We start from the raw sequence: 27322 nt of genomic DNA on the forward strand, positions 1-27322 counted from the left end.
TACCGATTTTTAGGCTAATTATTTAGCTTATAAATACGTGATGGTGTTTAACGAAAAGTATGATTGATTGATTTGAAATTTATAAAGTTTTACGTAAGCTTGTGCTTGTGTATTCTTGGCCTAGTTTAGGTTTTAAGCTCGTGTTGCTTAGCGTTTCTTGACCGAGACTCAAGATTCCAAACCTTTCAACTGCGATTGAAGGTTATATCCATCAAAATTCATATCAATGTCCATGTCCTTCATGTCTACATAAGATTTTGGTCCAACCTATTAAACTTGAAATTTATGGTCATAAATTAATAGTAGAAAGATTAAAAAAAAAAAAACTCAACTCTATTTAAACATGTGTTCGTATAATTAGAATAATTGTACATAGATTATTGTATTTTTTTTTCATTTGATTATGGGATGGATTCAATGTTGAGATCATGACGCATAGTAAATATATGTAGTCTCGTGTACAATCTAATGACATGTGTTGTTAGGTGTAATTGTTTTTTGCCGTTTAGAAAGCCACAAGGGCGGGGTGGCCTAATAATCGATCCCAAAATCTCTTAAAAAAAAAATAAATAAAAAAGCTGTAAGCCTCTAACCACTTGAGTTATCCTTCACTCTCATTGTTAGGTGTAATGATTGTGATTATGGTTTATCCTACACTCAAAAACAAAGTAAAAAACTTTCAGTTTACAAACCAAGAAGAGGACTACTCTTTCTATTATAATCAATTGATTTTAAAATGGAACCTTATTTTTGTAGGCTTTGGTTTGTGGGCTTTTGGACTTCTTCTATCTTGTTTCTTCCTTATATGTTATAACGAACGGGCATCAGAGCTATGTTTGGTCCTACCATTTAATAGAGGCACCATTTGTGTTAGGCCAAGCCTTATCTTGATAACGCCCGTTTGTGAGTGTCACCTTTCCTTATACGTTGTAAGTAGGCTTTGTAAAGTCTTGGTGTGATTATGTTCAAGGGCATGTATAGGCTCATACTTTAGGGGAGATTGTTAGGTATAAGTGTGAGGATTGTTTAATCCACATTAAAAAGAAAGCAAAGGAATTGCAGTTTATAATCCAAGTAGGCTATTCCTCCTATTGGCAATTGGCTTTAAATGGAAATCTCGCTTTGATCTCCTTAAACTAATGTCAAATCAATTGCATAAGTTAAAGTGTTACCTTTGAAGCATGAGTTAAGTTTAGATTACAGCTACAATAAGTTTTAATAATATTTTATACTTCTTCCGATTGTTAAGGTTGCTACACTTTTATTTTCACGGTATCTTCTGCAATTTTTTAAGAGAGAGAGAGAGAGAGAGAGGTCAAAAATGGAAAGTGTTGCAACTAATTAACAATTTTTAAAATAGGAAAGTGTAACAGTTAAAAAAACGAAGCAAGTAAATTGATAAGTGTAGCTAAATTCAAATAAGTTCATACTTATGTAAAATAAGATAATTCAGATAAGTGAAAATCACGTGAATACAAACATATAATACCTTATTGCTTGATATGTTTGGTATTTAAATTTGCCAAGCCATGAAATGGTCCATGGAAAGGCCAACAAGCCATGAAATGGTCTATAGAAAGGCCAAAAAGTGTCAGAGGTGCTTGATTAGTTAGTCACTAGATGAAGCCCGTGCGATGCACGGTTTGTTTGAATTTTTTAAAAATAATTATATATATATATATATATATTTGCTAAAATTTGTTATATATTTAGATAAAATTCCTGATATCAAAAGATAATATTTTATATTTAATTAATTTACACTGGATAATCTCATTCGCCAATTTTGCTTACGTGTTAAGTTAAATTATTTAATTCTAATAGAAATTACTAATCTTGTATTTAATTGGCTACTACTAAAATATACTACCCTACGTGGCGCACTGAAATAATTAAATCCTACGTAGCTCTATAATCATTAATGTGTGCACCTTATACGTCGATATATTATTATTTGTAAAATGCACCCGTGATCCACCGACTTGATGGTTTGAGTCGTGTGACTGTGAGATGTGACATTTGCACGGTCCAGACCTTAAGTGCACCATACGAGCATACCATACAACTTACAAGCGATATACAAGGAGTAGTGATAGACCACTACCAGGTATGGGCTCGTTGGGCCCATACCAGGGGCAAAAATGTAATTTCACGTAAAACTTACCCATGTTGTAAAAATGCAGTCTCTCTCCTCTCAATAACAGAATATAAATTATGAATAACAGTATAAAAACCAATAATAACAGTATACAAACCAATAATAACAGTATAGAAATTAATAATAACTGAGCACCGACAAAAAACTACCGGCGTCAATTTCGACCGATCTCAGAGATTTCTAGCATAGAACTCACCGTTTTTAATGGCTAGAGCCATAAGTTTGTGTCTCTTTTTTTGGGTTATGTTTTTTTGGGTGGTTTCCGGTGATTTTTGATGGAGGTAGTTGCATGTTTTTGGATTTCGACCAAGGTAGTAGCCGGTGGGGTGGGCTTCTTGTTGTCGGAGGTGAAGGTGCGGTGGGCGGAGGTTTGGCCGGCAATGGGAGCTATCCATGGAGGTGGGGAAAAGGGTTTAAGGAAGGAAGAAGATGAAGAGGAAAGGGAAAAAAAAAAAGAAAAAAGAAAAAAAAATTCTGGTATTGGGTAGTATTACCCATACCATGGTAGTGGGTAATACTTACTCATATACAAGTAGGTCATTAAAAAGGTCCAGACCTCAAGTGCACAATACGACCATATCATACAACTATACAAGATACAGCTTACAAGCAATGTACGAGTAGGTCATTAAAAAATAGTCAAGCGTAGTTAGTATATCGTGTCAAGACCAACAACGTCCACGTACACAACTCCAAATCCACAAAAATCCCCCCAAAAATTTCCCTCCATTTCGTCTTCCCTTTTCTCAACCGTCACCAAAATCACACACAACCCTCTTTCTCTCTCTTCCCCTTCCCCTGACCCCACAATTCTCCGGCCAAAACTCAACCCAATGACCTCAATGCCGGGCCCAACAACAACGGTCCAACCCGGAAGAATCCGGGTCATAAAACCGGGCTCAAACCCGAATGGGGCAGTTGTATACTGGATGTTCAGAGATCAAAGGGTTAGAGATAACTGGGCATTAATCCACGCCATTGATGAAGCAAACAAGAGGAATGCTCCAATTGCAGTTGCATTTAATCTATTTGATGGGTTTAAGGGTGCAAATGCTAGACATTTAGGGTTTATGTTAAGAGGGTTGAAGCTTTTGCAATCTTCTCTGCTTGATTCCCTTTCTATCCCTTTCTTTCTTTTTCAAGTAACCCCTTTTTCTCTCTCTCTTTCTCTTATTTTATGATTGTTTTTTTTTTTTTTTTTTTGGGTTGTTAATTTTAATGTTTTTTGTGTAACTAATACCTAGTTTGATCGTCTGATACAAGAATTCGCGAATAAATATTAGGAATTTAGGAGAGAGGACATTGTTATGTTAAAGTACTTAAGGAATGTATTTGAAAATTTGCCTTTTTTTTAAATGGTAAATTTAATACGTAGAAGCAATGTTGCTCGATTTGCTAATTTATGTGAATTGTGATTGATAAAAGAGAATTGGTACATGCCAGTGGCACTTTTGGGCTAGTTTAATTGAATAAGGATGCGATTTGCATTCCATGTGTAGAAGTGTACAAGTAGCAATGTAGCATGTTTGCGTATAAGTAGAAGTGGGTTTGCTCTCCGTAAATTAGATCATAGACACGAGTGCACAATGAGCATTATGCACCGAAAGAATGTATAGTGGCTTAATTAAACTTCCTACATTGGACAATAAGCATTTACAATGTACATTTCCAACAATTTTATTAGGTTGATCATGTTTCACAAAAATTGATTGATATGTTTCCTTCACATACAGGGAGAAGTTGTAGAGACTATTCCTAAATTTTTGGTAGAATGTGGGGCTTCTCTGCTGGTTACTGACTTCACACCCTTGAGGGAAATTCGAGGATTCAAAGAAGAACTTTGTAAGAGAGTGGATGATTCGGTATCTATACATGAAGTGGATGCTCACAATGTGGTGCCGATTTGGGAAGCATCAAGCAAGTTGGAGTATGGTGCCAGGACTATTAGGACTAAAATAAACAAATTGTTGCCTACTTATTTGATTGATTATCCCATTCTTCAACCTCCTAGCAGGAAGTGGGATTCTTTACCTCCTGTCATACAATGGGATCAGCTCATTGAAGACCGTCTCAAGTAAGAACTTGTCGATTATAAGTTTGCAGTTATGTAACTGGTTTCATACATTAATTGTGTTTTTATTGCACTTTCAAATTTTATATCTATTTGGGGTCTTTGGGGATTGGGGAAGGTGGGGGGAGTGTTAAATTTTAACATATATAGCGTGTTTTCAATCAATCAATCAAAGCCTTAATCTCATAAGTAGGGTCAGCTGCATGAACATAGCGTTTGTGATGTATTAAATTGTACACTTGGGATGGCTATGAAATTTAAAACTAAATCTGAACTAGTGAGATGAGATTATAAGGTATGGTTGTTCCTCTGGCTGATAAGTTTAGTCACAAGCTTTTATTCTCTATGATTTAGAATTAAAACTTTGATTGTTCTGGTTAGGAAGGGAGCAGGAGTGCCAGAAGTTGATTGGTGTGAACCTGGTGAAACTGCTGCACTTGAAGTCTTGAAGGGAAGCCAGAATGGGTTCTTAACAAAGAGATTGAAGAACTATGCAACTGAAAGGAATATCCCGTTAAAACCAAAAGCCCTATCTGGCCTCTCTCCATACTTGCATTTCGGCCAAATATCAGCTCAACGCTGTGCTTTTGAGGCACGTAATGTCCGGAAAGTTGCTCCTGAGGTTTGTCCCTTAAATCTTGAGTTTAGTAGTTAAGCTGGATGAGTAGCTTCGTTTTAGTAAGGAGTAGGGGAGATTTAAAGGGCATCTGTTGTCTAGATTTTTGTCAGAATGTTTCGTGTTTCTTGTTTTTGGAATTATGAAGTTTAGTACTATATGTTCGCTTATTGTTTCTGATTTTGAAGGCAGTTGATGCATTTTTGGAAGAATTAATTGTGCGTAGAGAACTTGCTGATAACTTCTGCTATTATCAACCTAATTATGACTCAATCATGGGGGCATGGGAGTGGGCACGTAAGACATTGATGGATCATGCTTCTGATAAAAGGGAACACTTGTACACGTAAGTAATAAAAACCTGCTTTTAGCTAATGCTTGTTGATTGGCCAGTTTTAAACTGATTGGTAGAACTGTAGGAGAGAGCAATTGGAGAAGGCACAAACTGCTGATCAGGTAACATTTATTGTCTAAAATAAGTATGCAAGAGTTTTATCTTTCTTGTCTGTCATATACCTCTACAGCTCTACCCTGTATATTAGAGAAGATGCAAGCTTCTTCATTTGCTTCCTCATTTTGATTTTTTGAAGTTTGACATTGATTGTTATATTTTCAGCTGTGGAATGCTTCTCAGTTGGAGATGGTTCATTTTGGCAAGATGCATGGATTTATGCGGCAAGTAACTCTGAACTAGTGGATTTCCAACTATCTGTTCAATCTATGTACTTCATACACACCTTGCGCTACTTTGTAACACTTTGTAACTTCATCTTCATTGCTTGCCAGTCTATATGTTTGAATTACAAAGCATGCATCATAGATTTTCTATTAACTACTTTGTAACTGTGTTGGACTCTAGCATGCTTGTCTATGCTGGATAAATGTGAGGAAACAGTATTACTTTCTGTTAGTGGCTTATGACTTTTTGTTGCACCTGAGTGTGGCTGACAAGTAATGACTTTTTAGTCCTTAATTTAGAAATTGTATGGTTATTTGGCAATGTAGTTTAGCTTTATTAGAAGATGGTTTCACAAGCCTTTCAGCAGTGTGATTCAAATGGAATTATTTTGATGCAGGTTTCACCTGGCATTTGTGTGTTTATGCGTGTGCTTTTTTTAGAGGGGGTTAGGGGAGGTTATAGTCAAATTGAGATTGATGCATACAAAAAGCATAGAGCTTGGTGGGTATGGCCTCCATTGTACATCTAGGAATTAAATTTCAGATTTTCAGTAACAGTTCAGCTGTTCATATTACCTCCCATCATCAGTGACCAACATCAGTTGTGTTCTGATTCAATTATGAATGCTCATTAGTTGTGTTCTTATTGCTCATCTTGTTGAAGACCGAAAATTCTTGTATCTTTTTCTTCCTCTATACTGTGTGTTTCACTTAGTAATATGATTGTTTGTGACTGAATTGATGTGCAGCATGTATTGGGCAAAGAAAATTCTTGAGTGGACAAGTGGGCCTGAAGAAGCCCTTGCAATAGCTATCTACTTGAATGACAAGGTAACTCTTTGTAATTTACTGTCAATTTTTGAAATGAGAGATTATCATTGAAATTTGTTTCTCAGTTATTTGTTGTGTGTATGCAGTATGAGTTGGATGGTAGAGACCCGAGTGGATACGTCGGCTGCATGTGGTCTATTTGTGGAGTGCATGACCAGGTTTTGCTTCTTACTGAAGTATATATATGACTACATATGGTTTTTTATTTGTTAATCTTCTTTAGTATTAAGTACTGCCTGCTTTCATACTGAAAGTAATGTACTTGGATGGCTTTTCTAGGGGTGGCGAGAACGCCCAGTATTTGGTAAAGTCCGTTATATGAACTATGCTGGCTGCAAAAGAAAATTCAACGTTGATGGATATATTGCATATGTGAAGAAGTTAGTTGTTGAGACCAAAAAAAGAAAGGCCGAGGGTGAGATCTCATCAGGGAAAGAGAAAGAACCTCGTTGCTGAGACGCCATGGAACTCAGGCGTGAAGGTGATCGAGGGACAAGGATCAAGGTGTGGCTTATCTTCTTTATTGTAGTAGTCTAATTAGGTGTTTAGGACATAGCCATAACTCTTTAGCTAGTTAGTTGTTCGCTTGGGATGATCTATACGCCAGGGTACAAATGGTAAACTCTTTTGTCTATAGTTTGCCATATAATTATTGTTCGATGATTGTTGACTGAGTAATTTGTAAGAAAGCTGATAAAATCTAGAATTTGTGAGATAAGTTTACCAAAATTATAGGCCAAAAAGGCATTTCACCATAGATTATTGGCTTGTTATTTCTATTGTAAACAAAGTTCTGGGTTTATTAAGTTCAAATAGGTAGCTTCAATTCACAATAGGATAAATATTTTCAATTTTCGAGAATTAGCTTCTTTTTGAGGGAACAATTGAATGTTTTATGGATAATCGACCTGTATTCCTAGTGATGTAACTATGTAACCTCAGTTTGTTCCTCACATTATGAACTTAGGTATAGATGAAGTCAAGAATTAGGGTGCGTTCTATTTACCTGATTTTCACTTATTTGAACTTATCTGAACTTATTAAAACTTATTTTAGTTGTAATTTGAACTTAGGTAACCTTTATTAGTACTTATTTTTCCTAAACTTAACTTATTTTAATTATTTTTCCTGAACTTAACTTATCTGAACTTATTAGATCTGAAATAAGTGAAAATTAGGTGAAAAGAACATACTTTTATTTGACATAATTTAAGTTGTATTGATTAGTTTAATTCGGAGTAATGCAGTAATGCACTCTGTTTTTATATAAAAACTATTGTAAAACGCATACTCCAAAACTAGAGGTGATAAAAAATCGGGTCGGGCCAGGCCTTAACACAATTTCTCGTGCCCAAACCCGTAAAAAAGTAGCAGGCTTTTCGGGCCAAAACGGGCTTTCCGGGCCGGATTCGGGCTTTTTAACTAAAAATACATTTTTATGCTTGCCCAAACCCGCCCTATTTTCGGGCCGAATCGGGTCTGGCTAGCGGGCCGGGCTTTGTTGATCAGCTCTATCCAAAACATAGCAAATTCCATACATTGCATGGGACCTAACTTACAAATTTATATTATACAAGTACGTAAATTTCATACTTTGGTCTTAGTAGATAATTTTGTTAAAACTTTTGTGCTAGGTATATTTTGTTACAAATTTGGTTAAACAATTGATTAGTATTCCAATTAAATTTCTTTTTGCTTATCTTTATGTATATTTTAATCAATCAATCAATAATCATCAATAATCAATAACTATATACTAAAGGCAAATAAAAAATGACACGTGGCAAAATCTGGTTAAATAATTTCCCTCCATTTTTTTTTTCTTTTTTTTTTTCAAATTATCTTAGGCAATTTTATTACACTATAATATTTTCTTTCCTACTTAAACGCAATCTTTCCGTCGAAAATTCAATAAAACATTTTTGACAACTTATAGAAAATTTAAGCAAAATAATATTATTTAAAAAGATATGCATAATTTTTAATATAATTAGCATAATATCCAATTCACAAACTTTTAAATAAAACGGATGTTCAGTAAATTACTGAACAACCGTTATAAAGTGACAATAAAATGTGCAAAAGTTACACTAAAACGTATAAAAGTTACCCTGATATATATGAGTTATTTATGCTTCATTGATAAATTTGATAAAAGTGACACTAAATTTGACAAAAGTGACACTAATTCTGACAAAAGTGTACCCGATGTACAGTAAATTACTGAAAATCGGGTGTATACAAAAGTTTTCCTATCGAATTTTTTCATACTTATTATAAAAAAAATCATATAAAAGTTGTTGAAATAAAAATATTTATAAATTTTGGTAAATTCGTGCATTGCACGGGACCACAAGCTAGTTTTGTATATCTATGTATAAAAATTGGATATTTGAAGATGATAAGTTACCAATTGTGATATCGTCTCCAAATCTAGAGTCACTTTATATTCTTGCCCGGATCTCGGGAGGTGATTACAACAAGAGGATCCTCGTCGATGTTGATGCTCCTAATTTGAAATTCTTTGGTGCTAGTGATGTGACTGATATGAAGTTTAGGTTTGTCAATGAACTAAGTGGGTTAATTGAAGCCGAGTTAGGTTCTTGGAGGAATCAAATTAACTTACACCTCTTTCGAGCAATTTGTAATATTAGGACGCTTAAGCTACGCTCTAATGTGATTGACGCTCTTAATAGTGCTCTGGATGATGATGATGATGGTCAATTGCCCGTGTTTCATAACCTATCAAGCCTTGTATTTTCAGAAACAAATCATTCTTGTTGGAAAGCATTGCTATGTCTGCTAAATTGCACACCAAAGATAGAGTTTCTATCCATTGAGATGAGTACGAGGTTTGAGGAAGAGGAGTTTAAGGAAGAGGAGGAAGATGAAGAGGAGGAAGTGGTTAATGAGATTGCTATGTACGAGTATGTTGTACCTCCAAGTTCGTTACAATATCTATAAAGGATGGAAATTGGCTTTAAGGAAGTCGAAGATTATGAGACGATGGAGTTTGTAATGTACTTGTTGAGGTACACTAGTGCTCTGGAAAAACTTCTTGTTAAGGTTCCTGATTGTACAAGTAATTTTGAGGCTCTTTAACTCGAGTCAGAATTATACGAGTATTTGTTCGAGCTTCCTGGATGTTCTAAGTCCTGTCATATTGAAGTGTTTGTGTATCAACATGATCTAGGGAATACATACATACATACTTGTATTCTATCATCAAAGTGAGGTATAAAGCAAGTATTATATATATGCCTATCTTTGTTTTGAGTTTTACTAGTGGTCTTATGTTTGGGAAAAAGGGCAATTAACCAACTAATGAACTAAATCTTGCTCATTGTTCATCTTAGCTTCTACTTATAAATAAAGGCAATTCATAGCAACAATCTTTTTCAAGCTAGCTCTCAATGATTTGTTTTTCTTGATTACTGCTTAGTTCTCGAACTTTAATAGTTATACTCACACACAACGAACATTATTTCTTCCAATTTCGTATATGAAACAATCAACATCTTGTATGTATCTTCTTAACCTATATACTTATGGTGTCTTCTAATGTTTAATTTTGGAGAGAAAAGGGTGGATTGGAAGAAGTTCAGGGATCCACTTTCTCTTGTTTGGATAAATTATCCTCTTTAATTTTCTACATACCCTCGTCTCTAGTCTCTAATACTTCTAACCAAACATGAATATTGTTCCAATTTTAATCATCGATATTCTCTTTTACGTCAAAAATATATTACATCAAAAGTGATTATATTATCAATGATATGCGTTGAAAATTTAATAAGTAGTCAAAAAGCTTATCCTAATATTTAATAATAACCCGATGCATTATCTGGGCTCAAAACTATTATAAACATCATATCATATAATCACTAATCTATAAACATGGATGTCATAGATAATTAAAAATTAATATGTCATATATGATGTCAAATAAAAGAAACTCAAATAAACTTAGAGAGTTTATGCCACCAGCCTTTAAAGTGTGTGAATCTACATTTTGTGCTACGTCAGCATAAGCATAACAAACTTATGCCACGTCAGATAAAAGTAGTTAGAAGCTTTTAATTCTGTTACCAATTGTAATAACAGGGCATTTATAAGCCATTGTACACTCTTCTTCCTAATTCATTCAATTACAGTTGTCTCTCTCTAAAATAGTTCATTGCCTTTCTCTCTCTAGAATATTCTCTGTATTCAAGATTTGAGCTCACCATTAATGGAGATCTTCTACCTTCTTCTTTGCTGTTCATTTTGCTAGCTACTTTACAGTTCTGTGTGAAGGTTCGTTACATGGTATCAGAGCGGGTGAAGGAATCTGGAAGTTCGTGCTTGAAGCTGTTTCGTGCAATTTTAATGGCGGATTGTTGGTAATACAATTCTTACCTTGTTATTTCTTGAGCAATTGTTGTTGTGTTGTTGCTATTTCTAGTTGATTCTTAGCTTGAATTTCTCTGGTTGTTCAATTTCTTGGTGCTAATTGTCGAATTTGTGAATCAATTTTCTTTTGGGATTATTTTGACCTAAATTGAGATGGGAAGTTCAAACATAGACCGTTTTTTAGATCTCAATCAAGATCCTGCAAGTCCTTATTATCTTCATCCTTCTGATTTTACTGGAATGAAACTTGTATCTTGTGTGTTTGATGGAAATGGTTATGGAAATTGGAGAAGGTCGATGGTAATTGGTTTGACTGGGAAAAATAAAATGGGTTTTGTTGATGGTACCTTGCCTAAACCTACTGATGTTGTTACATTGAAAGCTTGGAATAGGTGCAATAGTATGGTAATTGGTTGGATAATTGCTGTTCTTGATCCACAAATAGCTGGTAGTATTTTGTTTGTTGAGACAGCTAGGGAAATTTGGTTGGATCTTGAAGAACGTTTTGGTCATGCCTCTTCTGCTCAATTGTATGCTTTACAACAGGAAATTTCAAAGGTTGAACAGGATGATATGTCTAATTCTGAATACTATAACCATCTTAAGAAGCTTTGGGATGAATTAGATAATCTGCGCCCTTTACCTTATTGTTCTTGCACCAACTGTCATTGTGCTTTAACTCAGAAGTATGTCAAGATGCAGCAGGATGATGAAACTCACTAATAAATATGCCAATGTGAGATCTAATGTTCTCATGATGCCAAGCTTGCCAACTTTGGCACAGGCTTATAGGATGGTCTTACAGGAAGAGAGACACAAAGCCTTAAGCAAGTCTGAAGACAAATTCATTGAATCAGTAACTTTTGCAGCAGACAAAAGAAGATTTGATGATAGAGGTAATCAGAGTTACAGAAATTCTGGTTCTTATGGAAGAGGTTACAATCAGAATAATTCTAATAAATTTGTTCAAGGAAAAAGGGCCATCAACTACTACTGTGACCATTGTCAGATCAAATGCCTAGTCATAGCATGGAGAGATGCTACAAGCTGAAAGGGTATCCTCCAGGATATAAGGGAAATCAGTCTTATTCTGGTGCTAAGAAGTTTGCTAATTGTGTTGAGGGTAATTTTAGTGTGGATGATGTTGATTGTTCTGATCAAACAGGTCTTAGAAACTTGGCTGCAAGTTTCACTCTAGAAGAGTTAACTCAGATGAGGTCCCTCCTGAATAAGCAAAAGACGGATGACAATGGAGATGGTAGTGCTTTGTTTGCAGGTAACTACTGCCTTCTATCTTCTGCTTATAGTTCTGGCTGGATAGTAGATAGTGGAGCTTGTGATCACATGTGCCATAAGCTGGAGATGTTTGATATTTACCATGTGACACAAGATCAGAACAACTATATAACAATTCCTAATGGTTCAAGAGTACAAGTGACCCATATAGGAACAATCACACTTAGTAATAATCTCATATTACAAAATGTGTTGTATGTTCTAAGTTTTCAGTTCAACCTCATTTCTGTGCACAAGTTATATCAAGATGGGAAATGTACAGTGGAGTTCTCTACTGACAAGTGTATTGTCCAGGATCAACAGTTTTTGACACCACCACTTGTTCTTGGTAAAGTTGGGAATGGACTCTACTTTGCAGAAGCTTCTCTGTTAAAAGGTGTTGCAGCTTCTGCTTCTTCCAATTCAGGTTCTACTTCCAGTTCTTTTTCTGCTTCTGTAAGTTTAAATACTTTAGATCAGGCCAAACTACTACATCTTAGATTAGGTCATGTTCCTTTCAGATGAACATGATACAAAATAAAGGTGATTGCAAAAGATTGAATAATGAAGTAATTTGTAGTATATGTCCTGCAGCTAAACAACATAGAAAGTCATTTCCTAGTAGTTCAATTAAAACTACTTTTCCCTTTGAAATGATACATGTAGACATTTGGGGTCCTTACAAGTCCAAAACACATAATAATTGTACTCTTTTCTTGACCATTGTTGATGATTAAACAAGGATTGTTTGGATACATTTGATGAAACATAAAGATGAGGTTGTTGATATTCTGGTTAACTTTGTTACTTTTGTTGAGAAACAGTTTGAAGTCACTATTAAAGTTCTTAGATCTGACAATGCCAAAGAGTTGTGTGAGGGAAAGATTTTAATGTTGTACAATTCAAAGGGTATTTTACATCAGACAAGCTGCAGTGACACCCCCACAACAGAATGGGGTGGTTGAAAGGAAGCATAAACATCTCCTTGAAGTGACCAGGGCACTTTATTTCCAGTCTAAGCTTCCAATTTCTTACTGGGGAGAATGTGTACAATGTGCTGCTTATTTGATCAACAGAATGCCTTCTCAAGTGTTGAACAACTTGTCACCTTATGAAAAGTTGTATGGAAATTAAAATCACCTAATCCAGAGCACTTAAGGGTTTTTGGGTGTCTGTGCTTTGTGAGTACACCAAGACAACATAGGACCAAACTGGAACCAAGAGTTGATCCCTGTGTGTTTGTTGGTTATTCACTAGAAGGGTTACAAGGTCCTTCATCTATCAACAAGGAAAATCACTGTTTCCAGAGATGTTGATTTTCATGAAAAGCATTTCCTATTCCATATTTCTGCCACACCTTTATCTTCTCCTACACCTTTCTTTTTGCCTTCACATACACCAGACCTTTCTCCTTTCTTGGATTATGAAATCCCTGAATTTTTTACACCACAAATAATAGCCCAGAAACCACAAACAATATCCCAGAAAGCCCAATCTCTTATTCTACCCCACAAACACAGCATTCCCAAACTTCTACTACCTCTCCTTCTATCCCAACTACCACTTCTATTGTTGATATCTCCCATATTGCTCCCATACCAACCTCTGAACCATTACCTATGAGACCTAGGAAACCACCCAAGTGGATGGGTGATTATTTTTGTGGCAATGTTACTGTTGTGACAGAACATTGGTGTAATTTGGTTTCCTATTGTCAGTTTTCTTCTACTCACAAAACCTTAATTGACAATACTATTTCTGTTAAAGAACCTTCTACTTACAAAGATGCAGCTGGTGATCCTAATTGGGAATTAGCAATGAAGAAAGAAATCAAGGCTTTTCTAGACAACAGAACATGGGACTTGGTAGATTTACCACATGGAAAGAAGGCCATTGGGTGCAAATGAGTCTTCAAAATCAAGCTCAAGAAGGATGACACCATTGAGAGGTTCAAGGCTAAATTAGTAGCCAAAGGATTCAATCAGAACTATGGGATAGATTTTGCATAAACTTTCTCTCCAGTCATTAAAATGGCTATAGTCAGAGGAATTATTGCATTGGTTGTTCATAGAGGTTGGACTATTTTTCAACTAGATGTTAATAATGCCTTCTTGCATGATGATTTATATGAGGAGGTATATATGAAGATGCCAGATGGGGTGCCTAATCCTGATAATAAAGTGTGCAGAGTCAGAAAATCATTGTATGGCCTCAAGCAAGCCAGTAGACAATGGTTTGAAAAGTTAACTTCTGAAATGTTGGCTCTAGGATATGTGCAGTCCAAGAATGATTATTCACTTTTTGTCAATCATCATTTCATCATTGTTGCAGTCTATGTTTATGATATTATCATCACAGGCTCTAATGTTCTTCAGATTTCAGTTTTGAAGAAGCATTTACATGACAAGGTCAGCATAAAGGATTTGGGTGTTCTTAACTATTTTCTTGGCATGGAAATTGGATATAGTAACAATTCTGTTACTTTATCCCAGGCAAAGTTTACCAGAGAGCTTTTGGAGGATAGTGGTTTGAAGCCTTTAAAGTCTGTTGCTACTCCTTTACCTCTGCATCTCAAGTTGAGAAATTCTCTCTGACCCTTTGGCCTATATGTGTCTTGTTGGAAAGTTAAACTTTCTCACACACAGTAGACCTGATCTTGCTTTCACAGTTGGTTGCTTAAGTCAGTTTATGCAAGCTCCAAGGACATCTCATATGCAGGCTCTTACACATACTCTTAACTATGTGGCTCTTAAACAGTTTCAACTTCTTCTTCTGAGGCTGAATATAGAGAAATGGCAGCTGCTTCTTATGAGGTTACTTGGTTGGTCGGGCTGTTAGGTGATCTTGGAGTTAGTAATTTGCAGCCTATTACTTTACACTGTGACAACCAGTCTGCTCTCCACATTGCCAGAAACCCAGTCTTCCATGAGAGGACTAAGCACATTGACATTGACTGTCATTTTACTAGGAAGAAGGTGCTTGAGGGTCTAATTCAGCTTACTTACCTTCCTACAGCCTCTCAGTTAGCTGATATTATGACCAAGATCCTGCCATCACCTCAGTTCAATGAGCTGAAGTCCAAGCTTGGCATGTTTGTTACACCCCAAGCTTGAGGGGGGGGGGTGTGAATCTACACTCTGTGCCACGTCAGCATAAGCATAACAAACTTATGCCACGTCAGATTAAAGTAGTTAGAAGCTTTTAATTCTGTTATCAATTGTAATAACAGGGCATTTATAAGCCATTGTACACTCTTCTTCCTAATTCATTCAATTACAGCTATTTCTCTCTAAAATAGTTCATTCCCTTTCTCTCTCTAGAATATTCTCTGTATTCAAGATTTGAGCTCACCGTTAATGGAGATCTTCTACCTTCTTCTTTGTTGTTCATTTTGCTAGCTACTTTACAGTTCTGTGTGAAGGTTCGTTACAAAGTGCAAAGTGCTACCAGGAAAACCCAAATCAAAGAAAAGAAAGCTTGAAAAGAGAGAGGAGTCTTATGAGGGAAAGAAACAAAAAGAGGAAGAATCGATGCAAGAATTGTGCTTGTTTTGGGCATTATGCCAAAACTTGTGCCTTCAATTAGCAGCTGAAGGAACCAAACTTTAACCCTCACAATTTTGGTCTAATACTTACAGATCAGACACTTAAGAGTAGAGGGGAGGTCCCCAGGAATCCAAGATAAGGAAAGTTAATGGACCATTCTAATAAATTGGACATGATTTTGCCCCACTACTAAAAGAAACTGGGCTTTATACAACAGTAAAGTATACACGTGACTACGTGAGTCCATTTGTTTAGGGTATTACATTATCATAATGTAGTTTGACTATTTTAAGTAAAAATTGTTGTTTTCTTTCTAACTTATGCAAATGACAAATCTGTTGACCATGTATGAATGGCATGATATATAAGTAATATAACTGATAAGCCAGCTAATTTTATGTGAATGGACCCATTAATTATAATTTCTGATATTACCAATCTTTATCAATGTTACGTGTCTGATATTGTTTACTAACGGTTTGCTGCGAAGGAGGCTTCCCTACGATATGGCAATATCGACTTCTCGTCATCTTGTACTATCCAACAAAATAATGCGATAGCATGATGGGTTTTTATTATTCATAATCGTTTATATTGGTTTACTTCTGCCAAAGGGCAAATCGATGACTTCCTTGGTGACTATCACAGGTCGTTTGATGTTTGAGACCTTAGATCGAAGTCTACATGAAGTACTCTGTATTATTTATTATTTTTGTTGTCTTAATATAAGAAAATTTGACTTTTAATTCTAAGATATACTACCTCCGTTATAAGTTATGTGCAACAATTTAACGTAAAGCAGAGAGGAAAAATGTCTAATCGTTGCACATAACCTGTAACAGTATTATTTCCTTAACATTGTATTCAAATTATGACGGAACTTTAATATTGTCATATACAAGTAACCTTTGATGTTTTATGATAGGTAAGAAAGGTTAAGATCTAGCACATAGCTTCTATCCAAACATTGCATATATGACAATGTAGTAATAAAATTGAAGTTGTAGTGGGAGTATAAAATACCATTTAATAGGTAAATAGTACTATTAAATGTTGTAGTGGTATAAATTTTATGTTAATAGTACAAATAAGTATGTAAATGGTACATCAAAGTATTATACTAATGTGAGATATTATAGTAATACAAAGGCATAAATGGTATAATATACATGTATAATAGTACAAAAAATGTACCACTGAAACAATAAAAAGTACCATTTTGAATACGCTTTTCACTTTTGTCCTCATATATGCAACAAATGCATATAGATATAGGGACTATGCGACAAGATCACAAGATGCACTCGATAAGAAAAGAGTGGATATAATCTCTATTAGGGCTTGTTTAATATTAATTTTTGGAGTAATATAACCTTTAGTGTTTTGGGCAATGTATTGGTTAAATTGATGCATCAAAATATAATTAAAAAAAAAAAACTTTTAGAGTAGTGTTTGCCAAAAGGCACTAAAATTTTCTTTGAATTATCTTATTATTACAAGCTATTATACCAAATTACCTGCTAATTGTGTCGATCAAACTCCAAACAACGAATTTAACAAAACGGTTATTGGTTGACATCTTACAGCTAACCTTACATCTAATATCTACTCACTTAGCTATCAACGATTACAACTACTACTTTTGTCTAACAAGTTGGAGTAATTGAGAGAGAAAGAATTACTATATGGTATACGTTATTAATAAGGTTTGATTTACTTAGACACCAATTGATTTTACTTTTGGTGTATGTTATTTAATACTTTGTAGATTCTAGTAAGGGCATTTACCTAATTGAGATGATGTGGATCAAAGAAGGAGGAGCAACGGAGGAAGATCCCAATTAATGCCAACCAACAAAAATAGTTGGGTGCCTTCAGTGTAATTATATCATCTTTTGTTTGATTTCAATTGCTCTAGTGCCCTCTTCATAACAACTTTCTATTTCCAAACGGTGAAGTAGGTGTGCCTTAAATTCAAGGTTACACCTCAAAGAAAGAACAACATCAGGCATTGCATCTCACGACACGATATAGTTTCATCAATATATAAAAAAATATACGGAGTAGAAACAACTCAAAACTATTTTAAAATTTCAAAATACGATTATACAAAGTATTTTAATTTCAAACTTATAGCTTTTGTAGTGGAGAAGGTTATAATATCTAGTCGAAAAAGTCGAAACTTTATTTTTTTACCAACTTATTTATTTGTAAGTGGCAATTCATTCTGATAAATTGTTCCATATCCTAACAAAATGACACAAGAACTTTATAAATACTATAGATAAGATAACCAATGTGGTGAAACTAATTATTCTTTCAAAAGGATCCTCAAAATTATACAAGTATGAACAGTCATCTTCAATTTCATAACCATAGAAAGGGGTGAAATATTGAAAAGGACAATTCATTTTCATTTTCATCGCATAAGATTTTTATAAAATCCCAACAAAATGACTCCAAATTCTTACTTTGACTCCCCACTAAAACCCAAAAGCTAAACAGCAAAATATTGGATCATCCATTTTGACTCCCTTTTTTTATTTCAAAACCTTTGGTCAATTAGAATATACCCCTTTTACCTAAACCAAATAAAATACTAACGTACCAACAAAACCAAACTTTATTACACTACCTTTTTAATTTTTTCAATAATTTTTTTGGTAATCCATACATAGATAATAAACTAATCACATACCATTACCATTAAAAACACTATAATTACTATTATAATACCTGCTAATCACCTTGCACTTGACCACATTATCATTGACATAGAACCCTGGTGCAACCATTATCCTAACCATTGTAGGTATCAACTTCTTAGCCTTATCACCACCCATATCATCCATATAAACCGGGTCGAATCGAGCCCCTTTTTCGACCCGGAATATCGTTAACGTCGGGTGAACCGAATTCGCCAACAAATGGACCAACCAAACACTCTTAGACGCCCCGAAAAACGCTTGCAAAAGCGGTTCCGGCCAAGCCCTATTCCATCCCAACATACTAACAATCTCACTCATTTTCCTATCACAAAATCTACTAAACTCCTCACTAAAATGTTTAGTCCCTTTATTTAACACCTCCTCCCATGCAAGCTCCTTCAACCCATTATACGCCGAATAGTTAGCCTCACACCGATCAATCGGGTTCAGGATTCGATCCGTGGAGCTCTTCCCGAACCCGGAACACTCGAAATCCTCGTAGAAAGAAGCACTCAGTAGAGCCTCAAGGTAAAACTGGAGACTCTTATATTGATTGCTGTTTGAAGATGACGACGAAAGCTTGAAATCGTAGGATCGTAAGATTGTACTTAACCTCTCGAACACCTTAACCCCCATTAATTTCAGCTGTGAAGCGAGCGATTTGCTGAGAAAACGGATCGAAGATCGCGCATCGGATACCGCAACGAGGAAGTTCTTGATGATGAGATCATGGTTGCTATGATTGCTAGGGAAGTTCCAAGAACCACCCGGGCTTGGGCTTGAGAACCGGGCCGGGCTTTGGGCCTGAACATGGGCCTGGGTTTGGGTTTGGTTACAAATTTCAAGCCCAGATTTAAGGTTATGACAGTAGATTTCTAACCGATTAAGCTTCTTCTCAAGTTCAGCCATGGAATATTTTAGCTTCGAAGCTTCTAGAATCGCTTCATCTCGTCTTCTAGTAGCTTGTACAAGTTTATGAGAAAGTTCGGCAACCGCAATCCTCCAGTGCTCCTCCCTCTCCGCCGCCGACGAATATTCCGGCGCCGGCGACGGTGACGGTTTCGGACTCCGGCGAGAGATTCCGGCGATGAGAGACTTGAACAAACCATTAGGACTAGGCGTTGCAGAGGAGGAGGAGAGAGAGTGTTTGTTAAGGTGGTTGTCGACAGGGACGACAACAACGGAGGTTTTCTCGCGGGTTGTCGGACGGCAGTTGTTACAGGAGACAGCACGGTCGGAATAAGTGGCGGAGTTTGAATTTCCCGATAACTTACGGTTTTTTCCGGCGGGTTTTTTCCCGGGTTCATGAAGTGGGGTCGGGTTGTGGTGGTACACGGTGTCCGTACCGGCTGATGAGGTGGCGATTGTACTGTTATTACTCGGTGTTGTAACTGATCCAAAACGATGTCGTTCTTCTGTTTCTTCACTCTCATTTCCTTCTTGTATCTGCAAATCCAAAAAAAAAAAATTAGAATTGAATTCAAAAATGATAATGATAACAACAATGTAAAAGGGTTATCGTATTGGATGGGGTCGGATACATGAACCAAGAATTTATCTCGAGTATTCGTAACAAAATAAATTAATTAAAATTTAAAACCAACAAAATGAAAGGAAAATTACAGGAGTGAAGAGGTGTGAGCGAGAAGGAAGAGAAGGGCTGACAGAGGAAGAAGAAGGAGGAGCCATAATTGTTTGTTGTAGTTTGTACAGAGTAGTATTTCCAAGTGACGACTAGAAGAACGGTAGATTTGTTTTTATGTATTTTTTTTTCTCTCTCTTAATATGTTTAAGTACGGTTTGGAAGAAAGGATGGTCCAAAATAAATAAAAAGAAAAATAAATGAAAATAAATTGGTGTTGTATGTGAAGGGAGAAGAGGAAGCACTACTGTAAAAGTTATTGTCAGGAAGTAATGATGGTGGAGATAAAAATTCAAAACAAGGTTTGTTTTTACTGTATGAATTATCAATTATGAGTGTGGTTTATATTGTGGATAGTTGCACGAGAGGTTGTGCAATTATACATGGCGCTGTTTTCTCTTTTTAGTACTGCTGCAGTGCTCACAGGATTTACATTTTTATTGGATCAATCCATTACTATTGCACTACTAATTTGTCACTATTAATAAGGTGTATATCTTCGGCTTAATTTCAATTTACTTTACTTTTTAATTTCCTTCTCTCATAAATAATTTATTTTAGCTCCATTCAATTTAGTTCAACTCAATTTCAATCATTTTAGTTTAGTTCAGCTTAATAAATTGGTAAATATCTTACTACCTATAAGTATGAACTAAATAAAATAAAATAAAAAACGTATCGTTTGCCTAATTTCCTATCAACTATTTCTATTGAATACTGCATGGTGTGTATTTCGTATAAATTTATATAGTCATACTCGGTATCATTGTAGGACATTATCAAGGAGGTATAGCCTTGCAAGGTGAATCCCGACACAATATGTCATTAATAAACAAAATAGGTATTGAGACTAGTTAGTATTGTCGTATTGACCCATGAGGCCATGAGGTACTAGAGAGTAAGGTGAGACTATTAATCTTTAAGGTTGGATCCCTAATTCCTACAGAGTAATATAATGTGTCCTTCCACTTCTTCGTAAGGATTGTACCTCTTTATATGACAAGCAAAACAATCAATATTACTACTACGTATATACTACTATATTGTGGATTATGCAATACTTTGGTACTTCGTATCACACTTTTTATTTGACACATTTGACTTGTTGTGCCTAAACATTGCTTCTATGGAGTAACAATATTTGAAGTGATTTCAAACTTTTAATCAAGATACGACATTGGAAGATAGTTATATTACCTTTGGATCAATATTATTGATCACTGAGAACCATAAGTTTAAAAAATAATTATAAATTGCATCACAACTTATGTAATATCTTCCACCGAGTATCATTCGTCTCCATTACTTCGTATTACGAAGAAAATTACTACACTATAGAGACCATCTACCAAACAAGAGTACTCCCTTCAACTATGCACGAGGATATTAGAATTTGTGCATCTCCGGTCCCTCCCTCCCAATAAAGGAGGTCATTGTTTTTTTTTAATGTGAAAACAAGTTGATACACAAGTGGTTTGCTTGTTTTAACTTTAAATAAGTTCATAAAAGTATAATTAAAGATAAATTCTACTTAAAATAAGTTATAATTACGACACTCACAATTAATATTTTTTAAGGCAAAAGTTAGCAAACGCCCTCCTGACGTCGGATAAGCTAGCTAAAAGTAGAAACATCAAATTAAAAATTAACATTAATTACACCGTTAACGCGTGATTTTGACATACTTTCCCAAATTAATATCACTTTAGGTGATATTTTAAATACTTATCTAACGCCCCAGGGTTGTTCGTTAGCAAGATCTTTTTTTAATTATAAGTTCAAGTTTAAATAAGTTAAGGGAAAAAAAAGGGTTAAATTCAAGCAAATTTTATTACTCCGTAGTAATTTTCTATATTTTTTACTAATCAATAGTTTTACTCATTAAACAAGCAACACATGAATTTTGTGGTTTTTTTCTGTATAAGTTGTAACATATTTCTGAATTAAAGTCTTCCTCGCTAATCAAAATTTTGAAATACAGTACAATGCAAATCATGCACCTTGGAAAGTAGAGGAAGCAATAATATTCTATTGGCCCGTTAATCCGTTACTCATTAGGCCTATTATTGCTAAAACACTGATGTAGATTTAAGACCATAACTGACATCCAATATTCGTGATTAATTTACTACGTATTACTCGTACTAATAGGTAGTAGTTATTACAGTACCAAAAATTGCGTAAACTAATGAATTTACTCCGTAAAATCTTAAATGATTTACAGAATTACAGATGATTGCCAAATGCCAATACTTACTTGGTCCAATATTAATACCCGGTACCTAAGGTTCTTTTAGTGATACGAATAAAGTCTTGCCCTAAAAAAATCCAAATAGTCTCTGAAATTTACTATTAGCTGGTCCTAGATTCCCATAGCTACATCAACCAACTTAACCAACGGAAATACATACTCCCTATATACGTACATGCCTTTTTCATACGCAATAATAATACGGACTATCTCATTTTATTTTATTTTTTTAATTGCAGAGAAGCTAAGGCTCTATTGAGTCGAAAACTTCACTGATCAACCTAGCTAGTCGGACGTGCTAATCCTTTTGGGAGTGAGAGAAGAGGATATATAAGATAGTCCCCATCTTAAAATATCTTTAAAGAATTAAAGAATTAAAGGAATTTGATTCTATATACTTACTCATCATAGTTGTAACTTGCAAGATGCAAAGGCGCAAAGCTAAATAAGTGAAAACTTTTTCCACTAGATCAAGTTTTGGCTGTTGCTCGATAATATCTTGAATAATCCAACATTAATCAAACACTTTTTGCATATACATTAGGCGAATCTTTCCTAGAAAGGCAAGTGAAAAATCTAGAGAAATGGACTTTAAGTAAAGTATTGACTAATGAGAGAGAAATTTTGTCATTGGCTTTATTTCTATGCGAAAGGCATGCATGCATACATGCATGGCTCCATTATTTTAGAATAAAAGTATGAATTTATTACTCCGTGACTTGGATTCACTATCTTCGTTTTTGATGTTCTTTTTTAATTACTGCCTAATTTGTACTCCGTTTATAGAATTGCTAACAATTGTAGATTTGTAGGTTCTATTAATTCCGTACAAATATCCAATGAATCTATTTTGCTGGAGTACTTTATTGAGTATAAAGCTTTGGGAGTGTAATGAAATATTACCGAGTATTATAGTTTTATTTGTACCTAAACACAAATTGACAATTCAAATGTTGACAAAGAGTACATTTCTGATTTCTGCCATTTTTTATCGAGAAGTATCTTTTGCAATTATTATACAACACAAATACTTCTATGAAGGACTCTTACTATTAAATCGTTTAGAAAGTACTAGTACTTCATTATACCATTATTTTTTTTAATAATAATTCAAACGTTGGTGATAATAGTTCAAACTCTTCAAAGAATTTTGGTAGTAAGAATAAGATATTAGATGATGCCGAGAAAAAAGAAAATTGCATAACTATTCTACTCGTATTTATTAATTGTATCATTTCAATTCTAAGCCTTTTTTTTGGTTTTATCCTAAAAAAGAACATTTTTCTTACCTTTTGCAAATGTGTTTGCTTGGAGATCTTTACACTCATTAAACCTGTTAATAGGATAGTACATCGGGGTACATCTGAAAGGCAGAAAGAACATACTAATATTTGACAGAGAACATATCGTGTTTGACAAAGAACATACTAATGTATTATCATATTTAACTTTATTTTTTATTATCGTAATTAATATTATATTATCTTTGGTAAAGATTTTTTGTGTAATTTTTCATTGAAATTTTAATAAATTTTTTATCACGTTTTTTTTGTAATGTCTTCATATTCTTTAGTATTGCATGTTTTTTGTCAAACATAAAACATGTTCTTCTTCAAACACCTGAATGTTCTTTTTCAAACAAATGAATGTTTTTCCATTTTTTTTATTTAACCGGGTGCACCATGCGCATGGGAGAGTTGATACACATACAATCATTGTATGTTGTCCCTACATACAACATCACTAGAAATTTGACACATCATTAAAAAAGGGGAGAAAATTAGGAATCAAATATAAATTGAATTCTAATGGAACATGGGCCCATTATTGTATCCAATAAAAACATGACAAAGTTAGGTTGTATGTGGGGACCACATACAACAATTGTATGTGTAGCCTTTACCTGCGCGGTGGTGCACCCTGGTGAACAGATCATGCATTAAAAAAAATTGTATTGAAATATATTTTTTTTCTCTTATTGAAATAGTATTTAAATTAGAGTATAATTGTGTATAAGGCCATGTTCACTTCACCTTAAAAAAATAATATCCAATAAAATTAATTTCAGTTCAGTAAAATTAATTTCAATTCAGTAAAAATAAGTTCAGTTTTCAGTTCAGCAAAAAAAAAAAAAAAAAAAAAAAAAATTCAGTTCAGCAAATGTAAAGAAGAAATATAATAGAGATCCAGTAAAAATAATTTTAGTTCAACAGAAATAATTTCAGTTCAGTAAAAATAATTTAAGTTCAACAAAAGTAATTTCAATTCAGTATAAATAATTTTAGTTCAGCAAAAATAAGGTGAAGTGAACGGGACCTAAGCACCTAACAGAGTAAATATTAGAAAGTCTAATTTGAGGTAAAAACTTTACCAAGTGAATTAATCCTTGCTCAATAAATAAGTGGAAAAATACACTTTAATAATCACATCTATTGGCGATTTACTTTTAATAATACCAACTAAGATTTAGTAATTAATAATCCTAAGTATTGGGTATGTTTGCCTAGAGTAGTCCCAATAACCGGTAACCTGCTGAAAGCTAAACACATTTTTTTTTTTTTAAATGCATATATATTAGCATGTAATTGCTCCAAAAATAAAATATAGTTTGTAGCACCTTAAAGTCAAAAAAAAAAAAAAAAAAAAAAAAAAAAAAAAAAAAAAAACCTACATAATATAGTTGTGGCTCCATAAATTTCATTATGGAGTATAAACAGTACATAGGTTAAGCTAATGGTTGAGTTCCAAGAATATGCTTTATACTCTATCACTCCCCCTCACATGAAAGGCCAAGATTTGAACCCGTGACCTTTGTGTCACGCTAGCTCTGATACCATGTTAAAGGACCAACTCAACCGAAAGCTTAAGCTGATGGTTGAGGGCCTCCAGAAATATGTTTTATATCTATCAGTATGTACATTGTTAAGTTAAATTGTACTCCGTACAATCATAAAAACAATATAATTAAGGAAAATGAATTATTGTTAATCAATAATTAACAATTGCGAACAACATGTCCTAATTAATCCCTCCACCCAAAATAAATATGAGTACATACTACATACGTGACAACTGAATCCGGATAAAGGCAGAACTGAGTCACTGCAACAACATACTTCACCACTAGCAAGCTAACATACGTAAGACAATGTTATGAGGAATGTGGTGCTTTCAAGTAGTAAACTCAGTAATTCAGTACATGTAATAAATAAGAGTAAAAAAGAAGTGTGAAAATTGGAACCACAATCAAAGGCATTAAATGAGTACTCTCACAAAAATGGGGAAAGGGGGGTCATATAGCACGCAGTAATAGGTCATAAACATTAATGGTGTAGTATATATATTATCCTCATTAACTTATTCTGAAATTCGCAACTACCTCATATTTAATAATCCTATCATCCATACCAAACCATTCAAAACTACCATACATATTATACATGCCCAAGAGTAGGAGGAGAGAGAGTCTGATAAGTATAGTATATGAAAGAAACATGTGAATACAATTAATGAGAAAATGATATATGAAAGCCATCTAGGTTGGGTTCTCATTTATTGCCATCATCTACACCTATCGTTTTTTCGATTATATATACATCCCTTCCTTTCAAGAAAGAAAAAAAAAAAACTCTGGACATCCCTTACCCTTAGGCGTGTTTTATATATTCACTGATTTTCAGTTATTTGAACTTAACTGAACTTGGATAACATTTATTAATTAGGACTTATTTTTCCTGAATTGAACTTATTTTTCTTGAACTGAAGTTATCTGAAGGATGAACTTTTCTTAACTTAAGTAAACATATCTGAATTTATTATACCTGAAAGGCTGAAATAAGTGAAAATTAGGTGAACATAAACTAGCCCTTAGTGCTACACCCGTGTACAAGTATTGATTTGAATAATGTACTTCTAAAATAATGGTACTCCAATCCAATCAAGGGTGCTAATTGAACAAAGTAGCTCAAACTCGACTAGGACAAAACTCGACTTGAGTTGGCTCATGCTTGCTCGAATTAGCTCGAAACTCGATAAGTGTACAAGAACTTAAATATTTTTCTATTCTTCTATCTTTGAAAACAAAAATTTATACCTTGACACTTAATTAATTTAAATCAATACTCTAAAGATTTAAAGTCCTAAACCTTTAAACAAGCAGCTCATGTGTAATCGACTCGGATTGACTCAATACTCAACGAGCATGAGTCAAGTAACCCTCTACTCGTGATCGAATCGCGTTCCCATACAATCCAATCTGGTATAATTTAAGATTTTTTTAAAAAAAAAATTACGTGTGGATTGGCGTTATCAATGCTTAATTAGTTGTGGAACTCTAACTTAATACGAGTATTGCCTATTTAAATTTCTTATATGCATGCAGCACTTGAAATTAAATTGCATATATCACTTTCCATCTTTTTTTGATAAATCATCTTCACTGTTTAGGTGTCACTTTTAAATCTCCCCACGCAATGATATAATAATATGGTGTATTAATAGTTCAATACTTTAAACTTGAAACTTCTCTCGTTTGGTCAATTAGCTAACTACATAAAATTGATATAATAACTTCAATGAAGTTATACCTTACACGAGTATGCATATGTATGTGTATTTATAAGAGCTATTCTTTTGTACACTTATAATCGTGTGAAAATGATTCATGTGATTCCAACTTGTGTTAAAATAAGATTTATTGCTAGAAACTCGTGATTTTTAGGTTTTGTTTTCTTTAACTAATTATTTGAAAATCAAGTGGTTATTGTTTTTGTACTAATAAGTACTTCCTTTGTCCTTTAGTTATACATCTATTTATCTCTATTATATTATGCGAGTAATTATAAATGAAAGAAATATGCATATAATAAAGGGACGGAGGAAGTATATAACTATGGTTATTATTCTTCAACTGATTATTTAAAATCATGTGGTTATTTGGGAGAATACTTGAAGCGATTTGTTGTTTAGAAGTAGTCCTACGAGTTAATAAGTTGTGGAATATTTTAGAAGTTTTGTTCCCTTCAACGAAATATCATTGATTAGAAATTAAGAAAAGACATTTACTAATCAAAATTGATTTTGATTGTTCGTACCATCTCTGATTTTTTCTTCGTTCTCAATGAAATTTAGTTTCGCTATTTAGTGCTAATTCTTA

The 27322-nt window shown here is 34.2% G+C and overlaps 3 protein-coding genes across 3 annotated transcripts; 2 read left to right on the forward strand and 1 right to left on the reverse strand.

Annotated features, from left to right (window-relative positions):
* Positions 1–2869: 2869 nt before the first annotated feature.
* LOC145582910 (deoxyribodipyrimidine photo-lyase-like) lies at positions 2870–7302 on the forward strand. The gene is made up of 9 exons (XM_081639965.1): positions 2870–3300; positions 3892–4232; positions 4611–4851; positions 5034–5191; positions 5265–5301; positions 5462–5520; positions 6273–6354; positions 6441–6512; positions 6634–7302. The coding sequence occupies exons 1-9, from the start codon at positions 2992–2994 to the stop codon at positions 6808–6810; spliced, it is 1476 nt and encodes a 491-aa protein (XP_081496091.1). The 5' UTR covers positions 2870–2991; the 3' UTR covers positions 6811–7302.
* Positions 7303–10899: 3597 nt separating this feature from the next.
* LOC145568299 (uncharacterized) lies at positions 10900–11469 on the forward strand. Its single transcript, XM_081627735.1, has one exon. The coding sequence runs from the start codon at positions 10900–10902 to the stop codon at positions 11467–11469; it is 570 nt and encodes a 189-aa protein (XP_081483861.1).
* A 6434-nt stretch (positions 11470–17903) lies between these two features.
* On the reverse strand, positions 17904–20033 carry LOC145582918 (IRK-interacting protein-like). The gene is made up of 2 exons (XM_081639976.1): positions 19898–20033; positions 17904–19720 (listed from the first exon to the last, which is right to left on the reverse strand). The coding sequence occupies exons 1-2, from the start codon at positions 19961–19963 to the stop codon at positions 18257–18259; spliced, it is 1530 nt and encodes a 509-aa protein (XP_081496102.1). The 5' UTR covers positions 19964–20033; the 3' UTR covers positions 17904–18256.
* Positions 20034–27322: the final 7289 nt, after the last annotated feature.

Source organism: Chenopodium album, chromosome 2 (assembly GCF_948465745.1).
Source record: "Chenopodium album chromosome 2, dcCheAlbu1.1, whole genome shotgun sequence".
NCBI classification, from domain to species: Eukaryota; Viridiplantae; Streptophyta; class Magnoliopsida; order Caryophyllales; family Amaranthaceae; genus Chenopodium; species Chenopodium album.

Bases quoted from the DNA above. Each gene is read 5' to 3' on its own strand.
- LOC145582918 (XM_081639976.1), bottom strand. From the start codon at position 19,963: ATGGCTCCTCCTTCTTCTTCCTCTGTCAGCCCTTCTCTTCCTTCTCGC. The intron at 19,721-19,897 runs GTAATTTTCCTT...TTGGATTTGCAG, and splicing joins GCTCACACCTCTTCACTCCT to ATACAAGAAGGAAATGAGAG.
- LOC145582910 (XM_081639965.1), top strand. From the start codon at position 2,992: ATGACCTCAATGCCGGGCCCAACAACAACGGTCCAACCCGGAAGAATC. The intron at 5,192-5,264 runs GTAAGTAATAAA...GTAGAACTGTAG, and splicing joins AAAAGGGAACACTTGTACAC to GAGAGAGCAATTGGAGAAGG. The intron at 5,302-5,461 runs GTAACATTTATT...TTATATTTTCAG, and splicing joins AGGCACAAACTGCTGATCAG to CTGTGGAATGCTTCTCAGTT.
- LOC145568299 (XM_081627735.1), top strand. From the start codon at position 10,900: ATGGGAAGTTCAAACATAGACCGTTTTTTAGATCTCAATCAAGATCCT.